This window comes from Berkeleyomyces rouxiae (genome assembly GCF_048999995.1).
Source record: "Berkeleyomyces rouxiae strain 22BRR77 chromosome Unknown BrBRR77_ptg000001l, whole genome shotgun sequence".
Classification (NCBI taxonomy): domain Eukaryota; kingdom Fungi; phylum Ascomycota; class Sordariomycetes; order Microascales; family Ceratocystidaceae; genus Berkeleyomyces; species Berkeleyomyces rouxiae.
The window spans coordinates 2,650,235-2,670,476 of NW_027396491.1; the positions used below are offsets into that span (position 1 = coordinate 2,650,235).

The following is a 20,242-nucleotide window of genomic DNA, read 5'->3' on the forward strand; positions in this document are numbered from 1 at the left end:
TCTACTTTTACAATCGCCATGGAGACAGGAAGATTCCATTCAGGCTGGAGTGGTGTGAATTAAGTTCTGCACATTGTATATGCCTATTGTGGGCGGCATGTTTATGCCTGGGTCGAAGCCGGCGCCGGCGCCGGGAAAGCCTCAGCCACTTTTGCACTCCTTTGAGAGGCCAAGGCCGCCTCAGCAGCCTTTAACGTAATGACGCCCTCAGCCAGCCCAGGCAGCTCCATGCGCAAACTTGTTAGTATGCCCTCGACACTCGCCAGAGCACATGCTAGAAACCCGAGACTCTCGCGGTCCGCATCAAACACCTCCCACCAGTCCTCCGTTGGCATCTTGGCCCCGACATCACGGGCTGCGAGATACATTGCTGCTACGGCCAGCTCATTGGGTTGGTGTGTGATGTATAGGAGCTGTGGTGATAGGAGCGCTGTGTTGAGGTACTCAACTACCCGGGCCGTGATGGCATGGCGGGAGTGGCCAAAGAAGTCTAGCGCCTGGAGGTAAGAGACAGCCATAGGATACGGTAGCGCAGCGTGCGTATCGAATGACAGAGTGTAGAGAACATGGCCTTCAACTTCATTCAGAAGCGCCTCAAATGTTGCTCGTGTGTTGCTGAGTGCACGGACGGCCTCGGCGTCAAACGGAAGAGGCTCCCGGTCGGAGCGGAAGCAAGAAAGAGGCGAAGACAGATACTCATATACGACACACACCCGGGCCGATCCAAGAGGCCTTGCGCTTTGCTTCATTACAGTAAATAGCACAGCAGCTGATATCATCTACATATCGGTATTAGCGGAGAGTCTACGCCGTCCCTCCCAAGAAACTCACTCTGTACTCATACTTGATCGACGGCGCCGCAACCCAGTACCGCGCCAAGACAACACACGCACGCGCCACAACCTCTTGAGGCTGTTCTAAAAGCACGCCGGCAGCCTGGGTCAGGCATGCGGTAGCGCTGAACACGGCATCGTATACTTCGGGCGACATGCCGTTGCGCTGGACGCGTGTGGCTAGCTGCTCAACAGTGGCCAGCGGATTTGCACAAGGAGCCATGGCCGACGGGCACTGAGAAACCGAGTCAACAAAGCAAAAGGTAGATATCGTGCTACTAATGCGTCTTTTCAACGCGTTAATACCCGTATAATTCTGCTTGACTGGGTTGTAAGTAGTAGGCTGACGTCGTCGGTCTGCCACGTGTGAAGCTGTTGCGAGGCGCTTAGGGTTACTCAACCGCTGAGGCTGTCAGGATGAGTCATCATCCACAATTCCATTTCTCAACAATCATCAGGGCATGATCCCTGCCCTGATTCTCTCCCACGATGATATTGGATTCTCCTAACTCCATCAGAGGTATAAAAGGGATGCTACCTCTGATCTTCTTGTATTCATGATTAGTTTTGATATTTAGCGAGTTTTGATATTTCACTTAATTAAGTTAGTATATTCTTTCATTTATCATCTTCACAGAAGCGATCCAGCTTCGTACTGTAGTTAAAAGTGGATATCAAGCAATTGTGGCGCACTCGGGTGAGACATGTGGCGTTCTTATCTCGATTTGGATGTGACTGCATTTTGGGTAATTTTCGTCTTGCGATGGACCAACAACAAACTTTTCCAAAATTTCCTATTTGAGCTGGTTGCTCCGTCACACTTGAAATCAAGCTCAAAGCAAACCAGAAGCAGGCCGATGGCGTGACATAGAATTTGGAAGAATTTAAGGGAGCTGTAGTGATGCATTGTGCAGCAACCCCAGCAACAAGTATTTTGTTCAAGAAAAGATGGAATACATATTCACGGAGCAACCAGACTATAAGTTTATTTTCTGTCTTGTGAAATCATTTGCAATAATCTGGATGATATTTGTAGGGTTGTCATTTTTACAAAGCTAGATGAAAGGCAACACAATTTGAATTATAGTACATACTCCCCCACCAGATATCACGGTGTTCTAGCCCTGCTACAACTAATACCAGCTTAACCTCTAGCATCAAACTAGTGGAGTCTAATCCCGTGCGTAGTACTTGTCCTGCATCTTTTTTGTGACTGAGTCTGCCCCAACTGGCTTCTGTCTTTGAGACCAAAAGTCCTTCCGATCCTGCAGTATATCCTGCCCCCATTTCTGCATTTCAGTGAGTTGGATCTTGGACGTAACGTAGGTAAAGTCTTCCAGATCCAAGGACCCATTAGCCCTACGCTCGTACTCAACCATCTGGATTAGCATTTCTAGTTTGTCCAAGTCCTGCACAAACCGGCTCTCTAGAGTGTTTCCGTCTTCATGCTCGTGCCAGATGCTCTTCAGTTCCTCTCCCGTTGCCCCACGCAGAAGACGTGTTGAAATATAGTTGACGGTCTCGGTCTCGCGGCGCTTCTTCTCTGGCTTGGAAACCTGGTCGGCAGGCGTGATGTCGCCAACAACAGACTCTGCAACGTCATGAATGAGGCACATCTTGATGCATTTGTTGACGTCTAGGCCCGCAGAAATCAGTGAGGCAGGAGGGCACATGGCCATCATGCTCATGCGATACATGTGATCGGCGATGGATTCACCGCTGTATACAAGAGTTAGTTGCAAGTTGTCAGTCGTACGAGGTAGTTTGAGGCTCACATACTGCAAAATCCCATGGCGCTTCCACCCCTCACGTTTGACAATCTTCAGACGTTCTAGGAGATGAAAGTATTCAATTGGAGAACTTTCTGATCTCTCCTCTTTTGGCTTCTCTACAGGACCAACAGCAAGAGCCTTATCCACCGACCAGTCCGAAAGGACCTTGGGTATAGTTACATTAGAAGGGTCTACGCAAGTGTTAGGACCAGGCTCGCCATCTGCGCGCTCTATATGAGCGACCTTTGGGATGGTTCTTACCCATTTTTTCTTTGTTCACTGCTGATCAGACAATCCGCACTCCGTCTTATGGCCCATCTTGACGAACAGCGTTGAAAGTGGAGGCGGAAGTCTGGCCCTGATAAGATAACCAAGCACGTACACAAGTTTGTGTAATGTGGAGCCTGCCTGCTGGTGCCAGCTGGCCCAGGGTATTACAAGGCTGCAAGTATGAAGACTAGTTGGTTGATACAAAGCAAAACGGACCAAGTCTTGTGATAATGGCAGAGTCAACACTTTGTGTGTTTGTACTTCATGTAAGATTGGTGAAACATATCATCAGAACATAATGCTAGAATCATCATTCTGGCAGTTGATTGGTACCGGACACAAATCTCATGGTGCTTTCATTTGCACAATCACCCTGTAAGCGCCAAACAACCCCACGGGCAGCACAAAACAGTCAATATGAAGGTGGGTATCAATCTGGAAGAGAAAATAAAGCATATGTCACAAATGATAATATCAGCTGAGCTGAGCTCACCTGATTATTCTTTACCATCATAGTATAAGTATGGCGTTGTCCTCTCTCCTCTCGTTCCAAAACCTCTTCTTCATTCTCACTTCACTTCACTTTACTTCAGACTTCCTAAACATTTCTTCACTACCTTCACTCATCTCAAACCCTTTACCAATTCCACTTCTCTCAAAATGACAAAGGGATCGATGACCCAATCTGATGCTTCTCGCATCCAATCCTCTCAGGTAAGCTTCACTGATATGCTCTAAAGCACACACATTCTAACGCACAAATCTAGGCTCGGGCTGGAAATGACATGTCCTCAGGTAGTTTTGCTTCCCGTGCCCAATCGGCCGGAGACCGCAATGCCTACACCGCTAGCGTTGGAGGTTATGGAACTGGAACTGGTGCCGGAAACTCTCAGACCGGAAACACTGGAGGAAGCCAGGGCAAGAAGTAAACTCGACGTTGTTATCAAATTGTTGCAACTCCATATTTAATATAGTTACTTGACTAGAAACACGAATATTATAATAGGCACGAGTCACCCTACTTTGTAGCCCATTGCTTTCTGCCACCACTGACGCAAACCCCGGAAGTCTATTTGTTTCCCGAACTCAGCGACAGATTCAACCTCATGAAACCCATTCTCTAGCCTCTCATCAGCCTTTGCAGCGTAATCTTGTTGTATATTTCCTGAAGGTTGGATGGGCGCTGGCTTGCAAAGGCATCGAAAGTCCTTATACCTCAACCCGTGCACAACTGACACCCACTCTGCAACAGCCTGCTCGTTCTGACTTTCGACATACATCAGGCCCGGAGCACCGCCAAACCGAAGCAAGATGAAGTCAACTTGCAGGACTTGGGCGGCATGGCGGAGACGCTGGACCTTTTTGTGCGAAGTAATGTGATGAGTGCGGATGAAGGCGTTGAAAATCTGCTTCATTTCCAATTAGGCACGGGGGCTTTGTTGTAGTTTGAGTTAATACAACAGGAAGTTTGTAGCGGAATCTAGCATTCATGTGGGTGATAACTAAGAGAAATGGATGAGGTGAGGTTTCAGTGACATACCCCACTTTATAGGCCACTGAGAGAAGAAGAAGAAAACGTCGGCACGTGACATGCATGGTAGGGGTACTGGGTTAGTAGGAGAGGAAAGATTGACATTTGCAAGAAATATCGATACAAGTCAAAACCAATTGAATTCGAAACAAAAACCCTCATACATGGAGAACAAGGAGTTGTCACGAAGACTTTGATTTTTAGTACTAACTAAGAGGGTGCCTATAGGGAGACGAAGCTGAAGGCATCTTTCCAGAAGTTTTAATCATTCGGATTTCATCGAGAAGAGTCTGGGCATCTTTGTGAAATGCCAGGAAGCTTTTGACAAATTCCGTGTTACCAAGTTTATAGTTATTGCTCTTCTGCAACTTCGAAAGTTTCCTTGAATGTCTCAAAAGCTGCCTTCAGCTTCTGCAAATAAGCTTCACGCTCATTCTCGGAAATGCGAACACGGTCATCGTTGTCGCTAGAAACAGATTCTGTGTGATTGGGGGACATTGGAGGGGAATCTCTCTCAGGGAACCCGTTAGTTTCGTTAGTTTTCAGATGCGGATTTGCCTGTTTCCAGCGGTAATAAACCTGGTGCTGGGAGACAGTGGCAACCCCGAGAGTCTCAGAATCCAGGAGGCCCCGATATATCTGGGACGGAGAAGATGAACTGATCCGGGCATCAATAAACTCTTGGCAAGCGGTACTGAGCCGCACACTCTCGTAAGGTTTGTGGTAGATGTGGTGCAACTCTAGGCTCAGGTGTTTATTTTCCAAAGAAGGCCGCAACCTCAACCAGCCTTCGCACGGAACCCGTTCTCTCGGGGCGATATCACGGATTTTCTTCGAGGTAGACTTTCGCATTGTGTGGCTGTTCTGAGAGCAGGTATACCCATATACCGGTGACTTGACGCGATTGTCTGTCCGCGAATGGCGAAAACGAAATCCACCTGCCGTCAGAATCAATGTGACAAGCTCCCTTGGCGATTCCGTAGTTGTGGGTGCGTCAGGAGATGGAGAATCAAATTTAACAGGAAGACACTCCAGGGAAAAGAGCTTCTCGACGTGGAGGACCTTCTCCTGATCCTATAGCTGGCGTTAGCAGATGTTTTCACGAGAAATCAGGGACTGGAAATGGCGATTTCCCGTACTGGATAATTCCACTCCTTCAATTCGTTCAGAAATTCGTCCCATGAATCGAAAGTTTCCGCAACTTTGCGTTTCTTTTCGTGGCGCTAGCAAGTTCTGGAGGCGCGCCATTCTAGAAACGCCCAAACTCATCTGGGTTGCGCTCGGCACTGCATGATGTGCACCAAGCCATTGTAGAAGGCGTTTTGAGTATTAGATAGAAATGATTGTAGTAAAAAGGGAAGTTTTAAGGCGAGTTAGCCTAGGCGTGAGAGTCGACGCATTTATATTGTTGGGTTTGGATGCGTAAATGACGACAATTTGGGTCGCGATTATTAGAGCGGATATGTGGAGAAATAGGGTCACATAATCTAGACCCTGGCTCAAAACATTACCGTTCGATAAATCCCTGGACTACCGCCGTAGAATGTGGCGGCTATGCTACTGACACTAGTGAATATCGTTCTTGCAACTCAACTAGGTTCTCGATTGCGCTTCTCTTCGCAGAACATCTGCCTAATGATTGTTTTGAAGCTTTTAGGAGAATGCCTGACCGCGACATCCGCCATAACATCTGAGCTTCTGGCGGCTTGTAATGAGCCATCGCTCCTCTCAGATCCAAACTGTCCGCCAGAGCTTGCTGGACTATCATTTCCTGTTGTGCAGTTGCTACAGAGGCAATCGGCATTGCTTGAGACCGTTCACCACGATGTTATCTCGCGGCTGGTTACGGGATCAGGCCATGCTGCTCGTGGGACTGGAAAGCGGGTTGAATCTGAACAGAAGGCACTCTTGCAAAGGAGACTTGAAGATGTCCTGAAAATAGCAATGGCGGAGTTCTATGCTACCCCATTCTCTTCGGTATTAGATGGCTGGCGAAGGGTATATGCTGATACGCGGATCTTGATGTTTCACTTGCGTTTACTCAGCGGTCCGCTTGTGATGACCAGACTGGGCTCATACACGGAGGATTCTACCCAAAGTCTGGAAAAAGAAATCGATACGCTTGTTGAGATTCTCGATATGGCGATCGTTGTTGCCGGCGGGAATCCAGTCAAAGTGAGAGATAAACGTTGGATGAACATGATACTGGGGCTTCTTGAAGGCGCGACAAAAGAGGCCACTGGGCTAGGAACAGAAGTTGATAAAAACGATCGCCCTCGGAAGAAGCTCAAAGTCGACAGAAATTTTGGAGATGAGCACAGCATGGACACTGAAAGCTTGACCTGGGAAGACTGCCCGGCATTCTCATCCCACGAGCCCTTTACTCCTCCAGTTTCAAACCCAATACCTCAACTAGAAGATTACTCTCTTAACGCTTTCGAGTCATATCTTACCAAAACCCCCTCCGAGAATCTTGTTCCAGTCATCTTCACCGACCTCATTAATCACTGGCCAGCCATGAAGTCCAGGCCATGGTCCAAGCCAGCATATCTTTTACACTCGACCTTTGGTGGTCGCCGACTTGTCCCTATCGAGATTGGACGTAGCTACGTTGATGCGAACTGGACGCAAAAGCTTTTGCCTTTCCGAGCCTTTCTTTCTGAATATATTGAAAACACAGCTCCGACTAGCCCCAAGAGCCAACCCCTCGGCCGCAGTCGTGGGTACCTTGCGCAACATGACCTTCTGGCGCAGGTCCCATCACTCCGTAGCGACGTAGGGATCCCAGATCTTTGTTGGGCAGAACCCTCGCTGCCATCATCGCTGCACACACACTCTGATCCACGACTAAATGCCTGGTTTGGACCGCCAGGAACCATCACGCCACTGCATACGGATAGCACGCACAACATCTTGGTACAAGTCGTTGGTCGCAAGTATGTACGGCTCTATCATCCTAAATATAGCAATGTACTGCACCCACGGCCGCTGGAAAATGGGATTGATATGTCGAATACGGCGAGCGTGGACGTGGGTGTTGAGGAGGGTTGGGACTTGAAGTTTAGTGCTGGGGAGGGCGAAGACGAGGAACAAGACAAGATGCGCAGTCTAAGTGATGAGGAAAAAAAGGCTTTCCATGAGGCCGAGTACTGGGATTGCATTCTGGAGCCAGGAGACAGTCTTTACATACCGTATGGTTGGTGGCACTATGTCCGAAGCCTGAGCATCAGCTTCAGCGTCTCCTTTTGGTGGGTATAGAGAGGGAGAGGTGAACACACGAAGTAACAAAGTCACATTGATTGAAACAACCAATTCTCCCTTTCCAAGTTTTACTATGTAAGTTTTGTCTTGAGCCAACCTAAACGATTCTGCTCGCCATAGACTCCTCATCTGTTTCTATTTTGGGAGTTCGCCTTGCTTTTGCCGACTCCTTGAGCGCATCCCACTGTTCCTTGTACTTGCGTAACTTTTTCTGCATCTTCTCGTTTTCTTTTTCAACCCCCTCGAGGCGCTGCAGTGCCTCATTCAACTTGTGCCGAAGTTCATTATTTTCACGTCTGATGATATCATCTCCAGATGGACTTTTCAGCGGTGGCACTGATGGATTCACTCCTAGCCCGCTGTTGGTTGTACTGCCTGGTGATTTGGGACCCATGATTCTGCTTTCAGTAAGACTTTGAGCACTTGCTTCAAAGACTCGAAGCCGCTTCTGTAAAGTATTGACTACATCCTGTAATCCCTCGTTCTGCCGGCGTAGTTCATCAGCAACGCGGCGTGACTCGTTCTCGCCTTGGCTTTGACGTAACATGCGCTTTCTTGACGATACACCAGAGTCCTCGCCGGCATCGACAAAATCAGCACCAACATCTTCGTGAGCGGTAGAGGAATTACTGTTATACTGTGATGTCGAGGCTGTGAGTCGTCGCTTTTCCTTGTCAGCATAGCTGAGTATATTGGCATAGGAAACGGTGTGACCGCTGGGCGGGACAACGTAAAAAGATTCATTGACGGGTAACCCCTGCATCGCGCGCACAGTGGCTTTGGAGTAAATTTTGCTCAAGTCTGGGTCGGCGAGGGTTGACTCGGACAAATGGGAGGGGTTCACCGGTGTTGTTCTCGACGACATATTAGAGCCCCGTCGTCGACTAGGGGGTTCAACCACCACAGGTGTTGTTGTTCGTGGAGTGGCTTCTTCCGAAGTTAATGGCAGACCGGCAAATGCCAGTGGTGATGAGATACGATTAATTATAGAACCGAAAGCATTGTAGAATCGCGAGTAGCCGTCCTCGCTAGGCGTGGCTGACGGAGCGGTGCTACTTTCTGCCACTGGGCTGTTGCCAGCCTTTTCAGTCTCCAACATAGTTTGCATGCGCGAGCGGCTGGTCTCCTTGCGAGGGAAGGCCTCCATATTACCCGAGGCAGGGTCGTTGGATACACTAGGCGCTACAGGCGAGCCACCATAATTGGACCGGATACCTCGGGCAGAGTTGAGATTGTTAGTGATAGAGGCGGCAACATTGCGTTGAGGAAAGCGTGGTTGGGCTAGCGAGGGGATTTGGCCTGCAACTTTTAGATTGAGACTCGCAGCTTGCTTTATACCGGGGCCGTTTCCTTGCGTTTCATCACCGCCCTTCTCGGCCTTGGTTCTGGGATTGTCGGAGTTGTTGGTTTCGGTGGTGGTGCCGGTGGGCCTTTGCACCCTCTGTGTGCGCACCGGTAGCTCAAGAAGCTTTGCAAGGCGTTTATGATGGTCTTCAAGAAGACGCAAGGTACGCAAGGCCTCAACACTCGATGTGCTGTTGGCCGCCAGAGCAAATTCCCCGGCGGCAAGAGTGTGTTCATTTATGGCAACAGTGGTATCAGATGCCTGTGTGGCACGAGCTGCAGCTTTGGCATGTTCGTGAGCCTAAGAACGATTATTGAGCTGCAGGTTAGTGAGGGAGCTTGAAGAGAGGGGGTGGGTTATGACGCACCTTAACGAGGGGGGACGCTTCCATCGTGCGCCTTTTTTGCGGATGTTGCTGGTTGACTATGTACCGTCGTTAATATAGGGAATAAGACTGTAGTAAGAAAAACATGTGGATCTGAACTGAGAGAAGAACTTGGTGTAAAGATGCTGCAAATGTGTTTATGGAGATGCTTGTCGGTGGAAGTGGTTGGTTATCTCCAACTAAAGACTATGGGTTAATCATCACGTCCTGGTTTGGGGTTAGCATGCCCGAATGCGGAGGTCAGGTGACCCAGGAAACTTCAGCCAAAGGGACTCTTTGTGTGACAAGGAGGGACTTTGCCTCAACGCAGTTATTTTACTTGTGACTTTGTGTGTATGAAGTAATTATTGGGAGATATTCAACTGTGACCTTCTTCGCAACATGAGATCGTGTCCCCGCAGATCCATAGCTTGTGTTTGGGTTCGCCATGTGGAGTTTTTTAGCTTGTGGGGGATCTGGGCTTAGCTTTTCATGCCCTGATCAACCTGTGCCCTCGACCGTTCAGCGCGCCGCAATTGTTTGCACCAACAGAGCAGTTGAAACAATAACAGCCCCCGTCCGGAACAGACGGGAAACAAGAAACCCCAGCCCGCCCGAAAGAGCATCAAATTTTGACTGTCTTCATCCCTTTCGTCGCTACGCCGCGCATGATAGAGCCTCCACCTCAACGGGTATGTGATGCAACCCTGGACTCCTCATTTAGCGTGGCGGGTGTGGCCCTGAAAGCTCGAAGGCTATAGGACTGGGGAAGGGGGAAGGAGGGCATGTCGTGGGATATCGTGTGCACATATTGATGTATGCAATGCATGTAACTAGGCATGGTTATGCATGCACTCGTTTAATATATGCGCTGTGTGTGTCTTTGCGCCTCCGTGAAAAAGGGGTACATGGTTATTCACCAAAGGTAAGAGTCCGAATACTAGTTATCTGCATAATGCGAATGTAATCCAGAGGCTGAGGCCAAGACCACCGTTTTCTTGTCTAAATCTTCAGACGGAAATGACGGCCCCTGAACCGTGATCAGGATGTCCACGATGTACAAGTACCATGCACTTGCTAGTCAGTTTACACCTGGCTTTCATGGTGCTCTCAGTCCACAAAAGATAGGTTAACTGTAGATTTGTAGGTGTAGCAAGCAAGATATGGAATGGTTTACAGTTACGGCTTAGACCAAGCTTGTAAGACATTGGTAGTGTTTGCTGTCGAAAACTGGGCTACACTCTCCAAGATGGGCCTTTGATGAGAGAGAAATACGCGTATTCCGGTGTAGTAGTTCGACGGTTGTGGCAACTAGCTGTTTGTACCAACTCGTTAGTAACTAGCCATGTATGTAACTAACTACTCGAAGCAGTTGCTGCAGTGTCGCATACCCCTTCCTTCCCCGTCTCATCAATTGCCAGCATGCATCGCAGAGACAAAAGAGACCCGACAGCCGGCATAGCCTGTTTTCTGGCCGCCACTACTAGTGACTGGATGGAGATTGTATGGAGATAGCAACAACTAAACAGACATCCAGACGACTGCAGGGGAGAGTTCGGAAACTGCCTGCCAAAGTCTTGTCCGGAAAAGCTTCTCTCCTTCCTGTTGGAACCCCTCCCCTCATCCACCGTTTGACGTGCCTTCCTTGCGGGTGGATGCCTACCACACCCGGCATTCTCACCACTTTCGTATATGTCCTCTGGTTACTCATCTGCTTCTCCCAACCTCAGTGTCTGCCACATTTTCTTGTTTCCCTCCCCGCCTGCCACCAGCCCAAATTCACTACCATCGGCTTTTTCGCGACACTAAGCATCCCCAAACAAGTGGATTAGAAACCGAACCTGTCCCGTCTGAGCACGCACGCACGCATCGAGAAACCATCCTGCGCAGCCCCCTTGGGCCCGTCTCCCCTGAAAAGAAGCCTTCTTTCAAATCCCTTCCATGGATGTTTGTTCCGGCTGAATATTGCCCGCATTTGCTTGCCATAGCCAGTGTGAGCGTTTTAGGTCTATAGAACAAAGCTTTACGCTTGTATAAAGCGACGCCAATTGCAGGACGGCTAGGTTTCAGAGACAGGGGCATGTGCATCTGTTGAGGTCTTGGCTTTTCTGTGTTCCTGGCCGACGGCTTTCTTCTTGTGTGTTTTGCTCTCTCCTTCTTCGTTTCTTCTTGACATATCCTTTGTGACACATTCATATATTTTTCTCTTTTGTCTTTGTTTGTCTGTCATCGCCTGTTGATCTGATCTAAACATCTCCAAGCTGACCAGAGACAAAACTCTTGTGTCTCATGCATTCAGTCCTCCCAGGCACCAATTCCTCCTCATTCACTCCCTTTCGCTGGCTGTTTGTCTGTCTCTAGCGTTCTCGTCGGCTGCGTCATCGCCTTACGCGCATAGCCAATACGTACGACAATAGCTACTCTTAGAGAAATAGATAGTTATAAGGAGCTTTCGGACCAACTTTCACATACTGCGGACTTGGCTTGTTGGATCTGTTCGAAATATCTCTTTGGAACAACCTGCGCATATCGGCAATTGGCTTGAATCGACCCTTTCCACTCACGGCTGCGAGGCTCCGACATCCAAGAAAGCGCTTCCGGCTTGTTCTAAATCATGGCCGGCTCTCGTCAAGAAACAGAACTCATTGCCCCTTCATCTTCTGCGGCCACACTACACGTATCCAACTCGTTACGATCGCGCCAAACAAGCCCTGTTCTAGCTGTCTCGGCCAAAGAAGACACCCGGGCTGGCCGGTTTCCTGTGCGAGTTTCTCGCGGGCGGCTCCGAAGCAGCCCCAACGACAAAGACAAGCAAAAACACAACAGTATTCCGCTTTCCCCCCCTGCTGCTCAGAGCTCTCCCCTCCACGATTCAGACTTGGATTTGTAAGTTTTAATTCCTTGCCCATACACCTCCCCCCTTCGAGCTCCTTTTTTTGCATTTGAGATTATCCCTACTTTTTGGGGTGTGAACTGGTTTTTTTCCAGGACGAATTCTTCCGAATTGATCCATCTCAGTGTCTTTTCTCGCAAATCCCTAGGTTTCGCAAAGTTGAGCGGGCTAGTGGTCTTGCTCTTGACCAACCGGATTCTGTCTTGAATATGTGCAAGCTCCTTATCAGAGCAAACACACAATCCTTGTCTTTCTACACAACCAAGCTTCAGCAGAACCACCCATGTCGGCTTGACAGAGCCAAATTTGGACACTAGACTTGGCTGGACCAAGACCAAACAAGTAGTTTTCTTGACATTCATTGGTTACAGAACAACGCACCCTTAGCAAGAGCCTTGTCTTGTCCTGCAAATCTGCCTCCCTGCTCTTGTTGATTAATGGGAGGAGAGAGTTGTTTAGAACCACAGACCAACGATTTGTTCACACCAATCAAAAGCGCTTTAGTGGCATGCTTTTGGCTTTTTCTCCCTCCCTCTCTTTTTCCCAATTCACGATTCCAACCTTACACTGGAGCTTAGCCAACTATCTCGAGTCTCCTCCTGTAGTGGTGCCCACTCAATTGCCCTAGATCAATCCGCTATTGTTCTTTCTTCTTTCTTCTCCCCCTTTTTGTTCTTTCCCTGCGCCTTGGCCATCGCTCTATTGTCTTTGCGATGCCCTGTCATTTTACCACAATTTTACCCTTGACATAAATTGAGTGGGGTCTTAAGTAATCCTAACTTGGCGTTATCACCAGATCCATCAACGGCGTGTCGAACTCTAACGGGTCTTACACATTTTCTGCTTACGCGACACTGAGCAACCAACCTTCATCATCTTCGCTGCTCTCATCAACTCCCTCCCGCCCATCATCACCGGAGGGAACCAAAAACAAACGCTCGTATCAGTCTCAGGTCCAATCTAGCTCCCACAAATCCTCGACCTTCCCGCGCATTCGTCGCTCCGAAACTACCGCCAACTCAAGCTCGACTCGATTAGCTTTCACTAAAAACTCTGGCTCACGTCGTTCTCCATCGCCGGGTGGCAAGTTACGTGGCATATTCCGCGGGAAGAAGAGTAATTCAAGCTTGGCAAGCTCGACTTCAGAACAAGCAAGTATCTTGCCAGAGCCTCACGAACTGCCTGAGGTACCTGAAGCTAGCTCTTTGCCTCTAGTCCAAGAGGTCGATTATTTCTCTCGCGACACCAAGGAATATAGCCACCGACATTCACTCCCAGCAGCAATAAACACTAAGGCCTCGACAACCCCTCCGAAAACCCCCCCTACCGGTACGAAGGCTCCTCCTGTATTCGCCATAATAAACACTCCCCCCACCCCAACCAATTCGAAAATCCCATCATCAAAGTCATCAATCCAAAGTATATTTTCATCTCCCTCCTCGACTCTTCTCGAGCCTCCATCTTTCGACGGTTCAGTACAGCCACCACCTCCTCCGCCAATTATCCGTGTTCATACAAGTGGTATTCTTCCAGGCAATCGACGACTACGCTCCAGTAGTACAGGACCCAGCAAGCTTTCAAAAATTACACGTCCACCTCTTTCACCTACTCCCGAAAGTAACGACCAAACTTCACCCGTCAATCCAACCGATTCTTCGACAGATCCAGAAAATTCCGGTCGAAATCAACCTGCGCTTCCGTCACCCGGGTTTTTATCGTCTATGCTATCAGCTGCACAGAGCGCCGCTACATCCATCGGAAACAGTATTGTGAACACAGCCAGCACGACCAGTAGAGCCAGCAAAACTCGTTCACTCTCCCTATCAGGAAACAACACAGTGGCCGAGACTGCATCATCTAGCGCGCCACAACTCGCTCCATCACCCACAATACCAGCTGCTATGGAACATAAAGAACCCGCTGTAAAGACACTTGGAGCTGGTGACCTCAGCTTTAGTCAGCTAGGACTTGCTGACCCTGCTGCTTCTTCCGCTCATAACCACATGTCAGGCGAAATGGCACATGAAGGGTTGCGTGGAAGGTCCGAGTCTTCGCCGGCCGATCCACATCATCGTATTGAATCCGGAATCGATGATCATGCCCGATCAATGTATGAGCAGACGGCTAGTGATGTTTCACCTAATCACAGTGTGTACGGCGATGGCAACATAGCTCCTGCCAGTGGCATACACCGAAGTAGCAGCATAAGAAGCGCCCTTGAACGACACCGTAAGAGGGGTGGCTCAGCAGCGACTGGCAATACCATAGGGGCTGCTATCGCCGCTGTCAACCAGTCTTCGCTCCCTCTCAACCCGCCCTACAGTGCAAGCGTACCAAAGCTCACAGGATTCGCTATTGCTAGCAAGAAACGTAACAAGGATTTTCACTCGCTTTTCAAGAGCGTCCCTGATGATGATTACCTGATTGAGGACTATAGCTGTGCCTTGCAACGGGAAATCCTGTGCCAAGGACGCCTGTATGTATCTGAGGGTCATCTATGTTTCAGCAGCAACATTCTTGGCTGGGTTACCACTTTGGTTATTCGTTTCGACGAAATCGTTGCGGTCGAGAAGCGGAACACGGCACTCATCTTCAAAAATGGCCTTATGATCTCCACACTACAAAACAGACACATATTCGCTAGTTTCACTAGCCGCGATGCTACCTATGATCTCATTATAAACATATGGAAGCTTGGCCATCACACATTGGAGATCACTGCCGATAAGACCGAGAAGACCATGGATGATCCTGTTGTTCCCTTACAACCGGACGATGGCCGCTCTGGCTCAGAAGATGATAGTGATGAAGAGGATGATGTTTACGACGAGGATGACGACAACATTGATGGGACTCCAGAATCCGTAACTTTGGCTAATACTAGCTTTCCTGAAGCAGATACTGAAAAGACTGGTACTCGCAAGCTTTCGACAACTGGTGGCTCCGGCGGAGGTAGCGGAGATACCCCTCCCATAGTGGCTAGTAATGGACAAGACTTTCCCGGTCCTGCAACCCACGCCCCGACTGATTGCGGAGATGAAGCAAACCACTACGATCGGGTTGTTGGTGATGACATCATGCCGGCTCCCTTAGGCAAGGTTTACGACTTGGTCTTTGGACTAGGTTCAGTCAACTTCATCCACAAATTCCTGACCGAGGGTCAAAAGTGTACCGAGTATACGACCGAAGATAAAAAGGGTCTAACTTCCGACAACCGGACACGGAACTGCACTTACATTAAACCCTTGAACGCTGCCATAGGCCCAAAGCAGACAAAGTGCATTGTCTCTGAGAACCTTGATACTATTGACTTGAACAAGGCAGTGAATGTCACTGTGTCAACTCAAACCCCCGACGTACCGAGTGGAAATGTCTTCATGGTGAAGACACATTATTGCTTGTCCTGGGCTGAGAACAACCAGACACGCATACAGGTGAACTGCACGATAGAATGGTCGGGCAAGAGTTGGATCAAGGGTAAGTAATTTTCATGGTTAAGCCAAGTAAAAAGGACTATGCTGACATCCAATTGCTACTAGGACCCATTGAAAAAGGTGCCAATGATGGCCAAGTACAGTATTGCAATGATCTGTTTGCAGCGATTCGTCTTGCTATCTCAACAAGACCTAGAGCCGGAACTAACAGTGGTGCCGCTGCTAAATCTAAGAAGAAGCCTCGCAAAAGCAACGCTGCTGAATCTAGCCCTGTTACTCAAGTTGCAGTCTCAGTTCCCCCTCCTGTCAACTGGGGCGTATTGGAGCCTGCACGCTTTGTTCTGGAACCCCTGGTCGATATTGCCAAGCCCCTTCTTTCAGGAAACATACTGTATGGTCTCCTCGCCGGCATCTTGATAGCCACTTGGTTCGGTCTTGGCTCTCGGTCTGCCCCATACCCAGCTGCCGCTTATACTGGCGGCATCAACCCACAGATGGGCTTCCCTGCGTACCCAGATCGCATTGCCGCGTACGACGAAATGTGGCGCCGGGAGGAAAGCCAGCTATGGGAGTGGCTTGAAGAACGAGTCCAACTGGGCCGCATGACGGGTGATCCGGCTGCATCTTCGTCTGGTGCGCTTCCGGGCATGCGCAGAAAGCCAATCGAGCCACGCACGCTCGAGGAGCGGCTACGAGAAGAGAAAATGGACGAGCGCGAGATTCAAGAGGCCATTGTTGTCACGCAGCGCAAGCTTGACATGCTTAAGGAGGTCATCGAGAAGCGTACTGCGGCTAAGCAACATTAAGCCCAGACCCCATGAAAAGCTACCAGAGACCCTTGGTTCTTATCCTACACATCGACACCTTCAATGGATCTTGTTCCCCTTCCTCTCGTTCATCTGTTTTCCCACCCATCTCTCCATCTACCATCTATTTAATCACTGTTTTCACTCCATCTATCCTTACTTCCTGCTTGTCGACAAGCTGCCTTCATTCTTTCCCTATTGCATACATGCATTATTTTGCCTAAGCGGCTGTTTCCTTTTGTCAATATTGCTTTTCCTAACCTCTTTTACTCTCTTGGTTTATTGAATTTTTTTTCACCATTTGTATCGATGTATCATTTTCAAGTAGTCACAAAACTTAAATCTAGTAAACATGCAACTAACCTTAATTTCTTTTCATGAACCCTAAGAATAGACTTGATTGTCTGGGGAAACTGGTCCAGCAAGGAATGTCAACTTCTGAAACTCTATTTTTTTTTCCGAAAATGCTAGTACTATAGTTATGGTACTGGGAGCGATAGTAATTAACTTGTCCTACCAAGCAGTAATATCCTCAACTTCAGCTTCACCGAAGACACTTGACTTGATCAGCTTGCCAACGCCCTCAGCCTCAACCACGTTACCTTCCTTGTCCATAATGTCGGGCAAGACTTCCTTTAAGAATGAGAGGACATAGCGGTTGACCTGTTCAAACTGGAGCAGGAACGCATCGTGGCCTTCGGGGCTGTCGATACGCTCGAGGCGCGCGTTGGGGATATGCGCAGCAAGCTCCTGCTGTTCGGCAAACGTGAACAGGCCATCGCTCTCAATGCCGAGCACCAGGGTGGGCTGCTCAATCATGGCGAGGGCTTCAGAAATGGAATCAGCGCGACCACGGGAGACGTCATGGGTGTCCAGCTTGCGCGTCATGGCGATGTAACAGTTGGTATCGAAGCGCTTGACAAACTTTTGGCCCTGGTAGCGCAGGTACGACTGTGCGGAAAAGTAGGTCGTGGTGGCGGGGTGCGGCGCGTCGCCGCCTGTCAGGGATGGCTTGGCGTTGGCGGTGGCACTGGTGCGCTGGGGACCGTGGAATTGCGGGTCGGCACTGGGAATCAGGTCGTCCAGAGAAGCAGCAGCGATGGAGTTTATTTCGGCGGTGGCAGCAGCGATGCTGTTGGTGGCAGCAGTGGGGCTAGAGTTTGTAGCAGAGGAGGTAGTTTGCGGTTGATCGACCGGTGAAACAGGGCTGCCAGCACCATTGCGGGATTGGGCCGTAGATTTGATTTTGTGGCCTTCATTATGGTTGTGGAAGTGAGCCTCGTTGGGGGTATTGGAAAGAGGATGGGCCTGAGCAATTGTTTGTTTCTTGGAAGCATCGGGGATGTTGCGACCAAAACGGGCCTCGAAGGAGTCGCGGCTGCGGTAGGTCAAGAGTGCGGACATACGAGCGGCACCAAGACCAGTAGACGGAGGATCATCAAAAGAGTAATAGCCATCGTCGTATTTGGGGTCTCCAAAAATGCTTTGGCGCTGGGCTTCTCCCCAGCTGATGCCCCAGGCAGAGTGTCGACTGGAGGTGGCGATGGGCACAATGCAGCGGATGTACTTGCTGCCGAAATAGGCCCATTCAAGGACAAACATGCCACCAAGCGAGCCACCGATGACGGCGGCAATCTGGCGGATGCCGAGATCGTCTAGCAACATTTTGTGTAATCTGTAGGTAGGTGAGTTAGTCACGAGAAGAGCAGTGCTTAGCGGGAGTAGAGCGACGCACCTAACATCGTCCCTAATAGTAGTCAAGGGAAACTCAGGGCCATAGGAGCCGTTGTTCGGGTCATTGTCCTTGCTAGTCACAGGGCTGGCAGTTCCGTAGGGGCTGCCAAGACTGTTCATACAGACAATGAAGAAACGCGAAGTATCAAAAGACCTGCCGGGGCCGCCCAGGAGAGGACCCCACCAGTCGCTGACATCGGCGCTTCCAGTCAAGGCGTGGCAAATAACCATGGCATTGTCGCCGTTGGGCGAGAGTGTGCCACGGGTGGTGTAAGCGACAGGGACATTGTGGAGGGTGACGCCGGACTCGAGGGTGAATTGCGGAATAATAGCGATTTTCTGGTCGGGAATCAAGACCGCGAACGGATTCTCAGGTTGCGAATGCGTTCTTACTTGGAAGTATTCAGTCACTGTTCTTTATTGCGTGTAGGGCTGTTGATATCATGATCATAGACTGGAGGAGTGGCGGGGCAGATGGCATTACCAGACTGGCGCAGCGGGGCGATTGCAATTGACAGACAAATGCTAATGCTGCACGCACCAAGTCCAAGATGCCAAAGCAGGGAGATATTGTGAAGACAAAGGGGAATAGAGATGTTCAACGACATGGGCACAACCATAATACTGACCATATTGTTCGACTTTTGGGGCCGGGCAAGCGGCGTCCGGTTGAACTGAGGTGGGCATTGTAAGAGAGGAGTAGGAGGGGACAGCGGCGATAAGAGACCAGCGATAAGAGGCGATAAGAGGCGGACAGGAAGAAGCTGGCGGGTGATGGACGCTGCGGCGACGAGATTAAGACAGCGGGACAAAGGACAGCTCGCCAAAAGAGTTGGGTACAAGAGGAGAACCAGAATGACAAGAAAAGGACGAGTTAGCAGGAAGTTGGCGGCCTTTTCAAGCGTCTTTCAACTCCTTTGTGACTCTCATCGCCCTTGTTCTGGCTCACTAAGGCCCCACCACGGCTGCAAGTTGGCGAATCGGAGGGCTGCTAGATGGCATCACTGGTCTCCACTTATACCCTGCGCTGTAGGAATACAACCGGCCTCTTGCACATAGCATACAGTGCAGCGGAGATGCAGAGGGACAAGCCAACCAAGCTTTAATCGCCAACAGCGGCCCAGGAACGCGGTGGCAAAAGGAGCCAAGGATGTGTCAAATCTGCACAATGGAGCCAGACGGGATTTACAGCAGGAGCTGGTACCAGGGCAATCGCTGGCAGCACTGGAAGCACGCGAAGACAGACGCCAGTGGGGCACGTGATATAAAAGACGGGCGAGAAAGTGTTCACCAGAGAGAGACAAAGAGTTTTTGGCAGCACTCCGGAGCAGCACCGTTTGTGTCTGGTCTGAATCTGCGGCTCAAGCCACTTCTCCTTCTCAAGCGCTTTGTCAAAAGCCCGTTCCGTGCGTAGTCGCATCTCCCAGGACCCCGCCTGCGCCTAGGCGGGCTAGCTTGGATGACTAACAAAATCCTTTGCCGCGTCGGCCCAGGTTCGCAATCCTAGTCTGCATGCAGCCTTGCTTAGTCAGACACAAGGAAGCCTTGCGTCGCGACCTAAGGCGTCAAATTTCCCGTTTGGTTTCGTGGTTGGGAACTCTGTGTCGGATCGTGATAATTTTGCCAACGCCTCCCTCTGCCTTTTGAGCTGCGACAAGTCGCCTCTGCCGACGACACAAATCACGAGCAGTCAAAGGCACTTCTTTCATCCACTCATTTGTTTTCCTTGCTTTTTTTCTTCCCGCCACAGCTATTTTCTGCCTTTTCTTTGCATTCTGGGAACATCTTCTGAGGGCGCGTGTGATTTGCTTCTTTTTTGCCTCTTTTTTTCGTGTTTGAGTCCTGCTTCTGCATTTGTCGCCTGTTGCTAGGTTTCTGCTTTAATATTTCTTTGCGACCATCGGCAGCGCCTCCAAACTCTGCCATCCTGAAATATCTGCTTCTGCCACTGGTTCGGCGACCTGCTTACATCATCCGGCCGGTGCATAGCTCACCCATC

General features: G+C 49.7%; 9 protein-coding genes across 9 annotated transcripts; 3 read left to right on the top strand and 6 right to left on the bottom strand.

Annotated features, from left to right (window-relative positions):
* Window positions 1-101: 101 nt before the first annotated feature.
* Window positions 102-1,056, bottom strand: BROUX77_000751 (uncharacterized protein; the record flags this gene model as incomplete). The annotated part of the gene is made up of 2 exons (XM_073752608.1): window positions 102-779; window positions 832-1,056. The coding sequence occupies 2 exons, from the start codon at window positions 1,054-1,056 to the stop codon at window positions 102-104; spliced, it is 903 nt and encodes a 300-aa protein (XP_073608987.1).
* Window positions 1,057-2,005: 949 nt separating this feature from the next.
* Window positions 2,006-2,870, bottom strand: BROUX77_000752 (uncharacterized protein; the record flags this gene model as incomplete). The annotated part of the gene is made up of 3 exons (XM_073752619.1): window positions 2,006-2,552; window positions 2,613-2,796; window positions 2,867-2,870. The coding sequence occupies 3 exons, from the start codon at window positions 2,868-2,870 to the stop codon at window positions 2,006-2,008; spliced, it is 735 nt and encodes a 244-aa protein (XP_073608988.1).
* A 665-nt stretch (window positions 2,871-3,535) lies between these two features.
* BROUX77_000753 (uncharacterized protein) lies at window positions 3,536-3,804 on the top strand (the record flags this gene model as incomplete). The annotated part of the gene is made up of 2 exons (XM_073752630.1): window positions 3,536-3,589; window positions 3,643-3,804. The coding sequence occupies 2 exons, from the start codon at window positions 3,536-3,538 to the stop codon at window positions 3,802-3,804; spliced, it is 216 nt and encodes a 71-aa protein (XP_073608989.1).
* An 84-nt stretch (window positions 3,805-3,888) lies between these two features.
* On the bottom strand, window positions 3,889-4,290 carry BROUX77_000754 (uncharacterized protein; the record flags this gene model as incomplete). The annotated part of the gene is made up of 1 exon (XM_073752641.1): window positions 3,889-4,290. One exon carries the CDS (start codon window positions 4,288-4,290, stop codon window positions 3,889-3,891), a length of 402 nt encoding a protein of 133 aa, XP_073608990.1.
* A 467-nt stretch (window positions 4,291-4,757) lies between these two features.
* Window positions 4,758-5,258, bottom strand: BROUX77_000755 (uncharacterized protein; the record flags this gene model as incomplete). Its single annotated transcript, XM_073752652.1, has 1 exon — window positions 4,758-5,258. The coding sequence occupies one exon, from the start codon at window positions 5,256-5,258 to the stop codon at window positions 4,758-4,760; it is 501 nt and encodes a 166-aa protein (XP_073608991.1).
* A 783-nt stretch (window positions 5,259-6,041) lies between these two features.
* On the top strand, window positions 6,042-7,664 carry BROUX77_000756 (uncharacterized protein; the record flags this gene model as incomplete). The annotated part of the gene is made up of 1 exon (XM_073752663.1): window positions 6,042-7,664. One exon carries the CDS (start codon window positions 6,042-6,044, stop codon window positions 7,662-7,664), a length of 1,623 nt encoding a protein of 540 aa, XP_073608992.1.
* A 100-nt stretch (window positions 7,665-7,764) lies between these two features.
* BROUX77_000757 (uncharacterized protein) lies at window positions 7,765-9,403 on the bottom strand (the record flags this gene model as incomplete). The annotated part of the gene is made up of 2 exons (XM_073752674.1): window positions 7,765-9,312; window positions 9,380-9,403. The coding sequence occupies 2 exons, from the start codon at window positions 9,401-9,403 to the stop codon at window positions 7,765-7,767; spliced, it is 1,572 nt and encodes a 523-aa protein (XP_073608993.1).
* Window positions 9,404-11,990: 2,587 nt separating this feature from the next.
* On the top strand, window positions 11,991-16,509 carry BROUX77_000758 (uncharacterized protein; the record flags this gene model as incomplete). Its single annotated transcript, XM_073752685.1, has 3 exons — window positions 11,991-12,262; window positions 13,066-15,746; window positions 15,809-16,509. 3 exons carry the CDS (start codon window positions 11,991-11,993, stop codon window positions 16,507-16,509), a joined length of 3,654 nt encoding a protein of 1,217 aa, XP_073608994.1.
* Window positions 16,510-17,022: 513 nt separating this feature from the next.
* BROUX77_000759 (uncharacterized protein) lies at window positions 17,023-18,930 on the bottom strand (the record flags this gene model as incomplete). Its single annotated transcript, XM_073752696.1, has 3 exons — window positions 17,023-18,184; window positions 18,245-18,653; window positions 18,873-18,930. 3 exons carry the CDS (start codon window positions 18,928-18,930, stop codon window positions 17,023-17,025), a joined length of 1,629 nt encoding a protein of 542 aa, XP_073608995.1.
* Window positions 18,931-20,242: the final 1,312 nt, after the last annotated feature.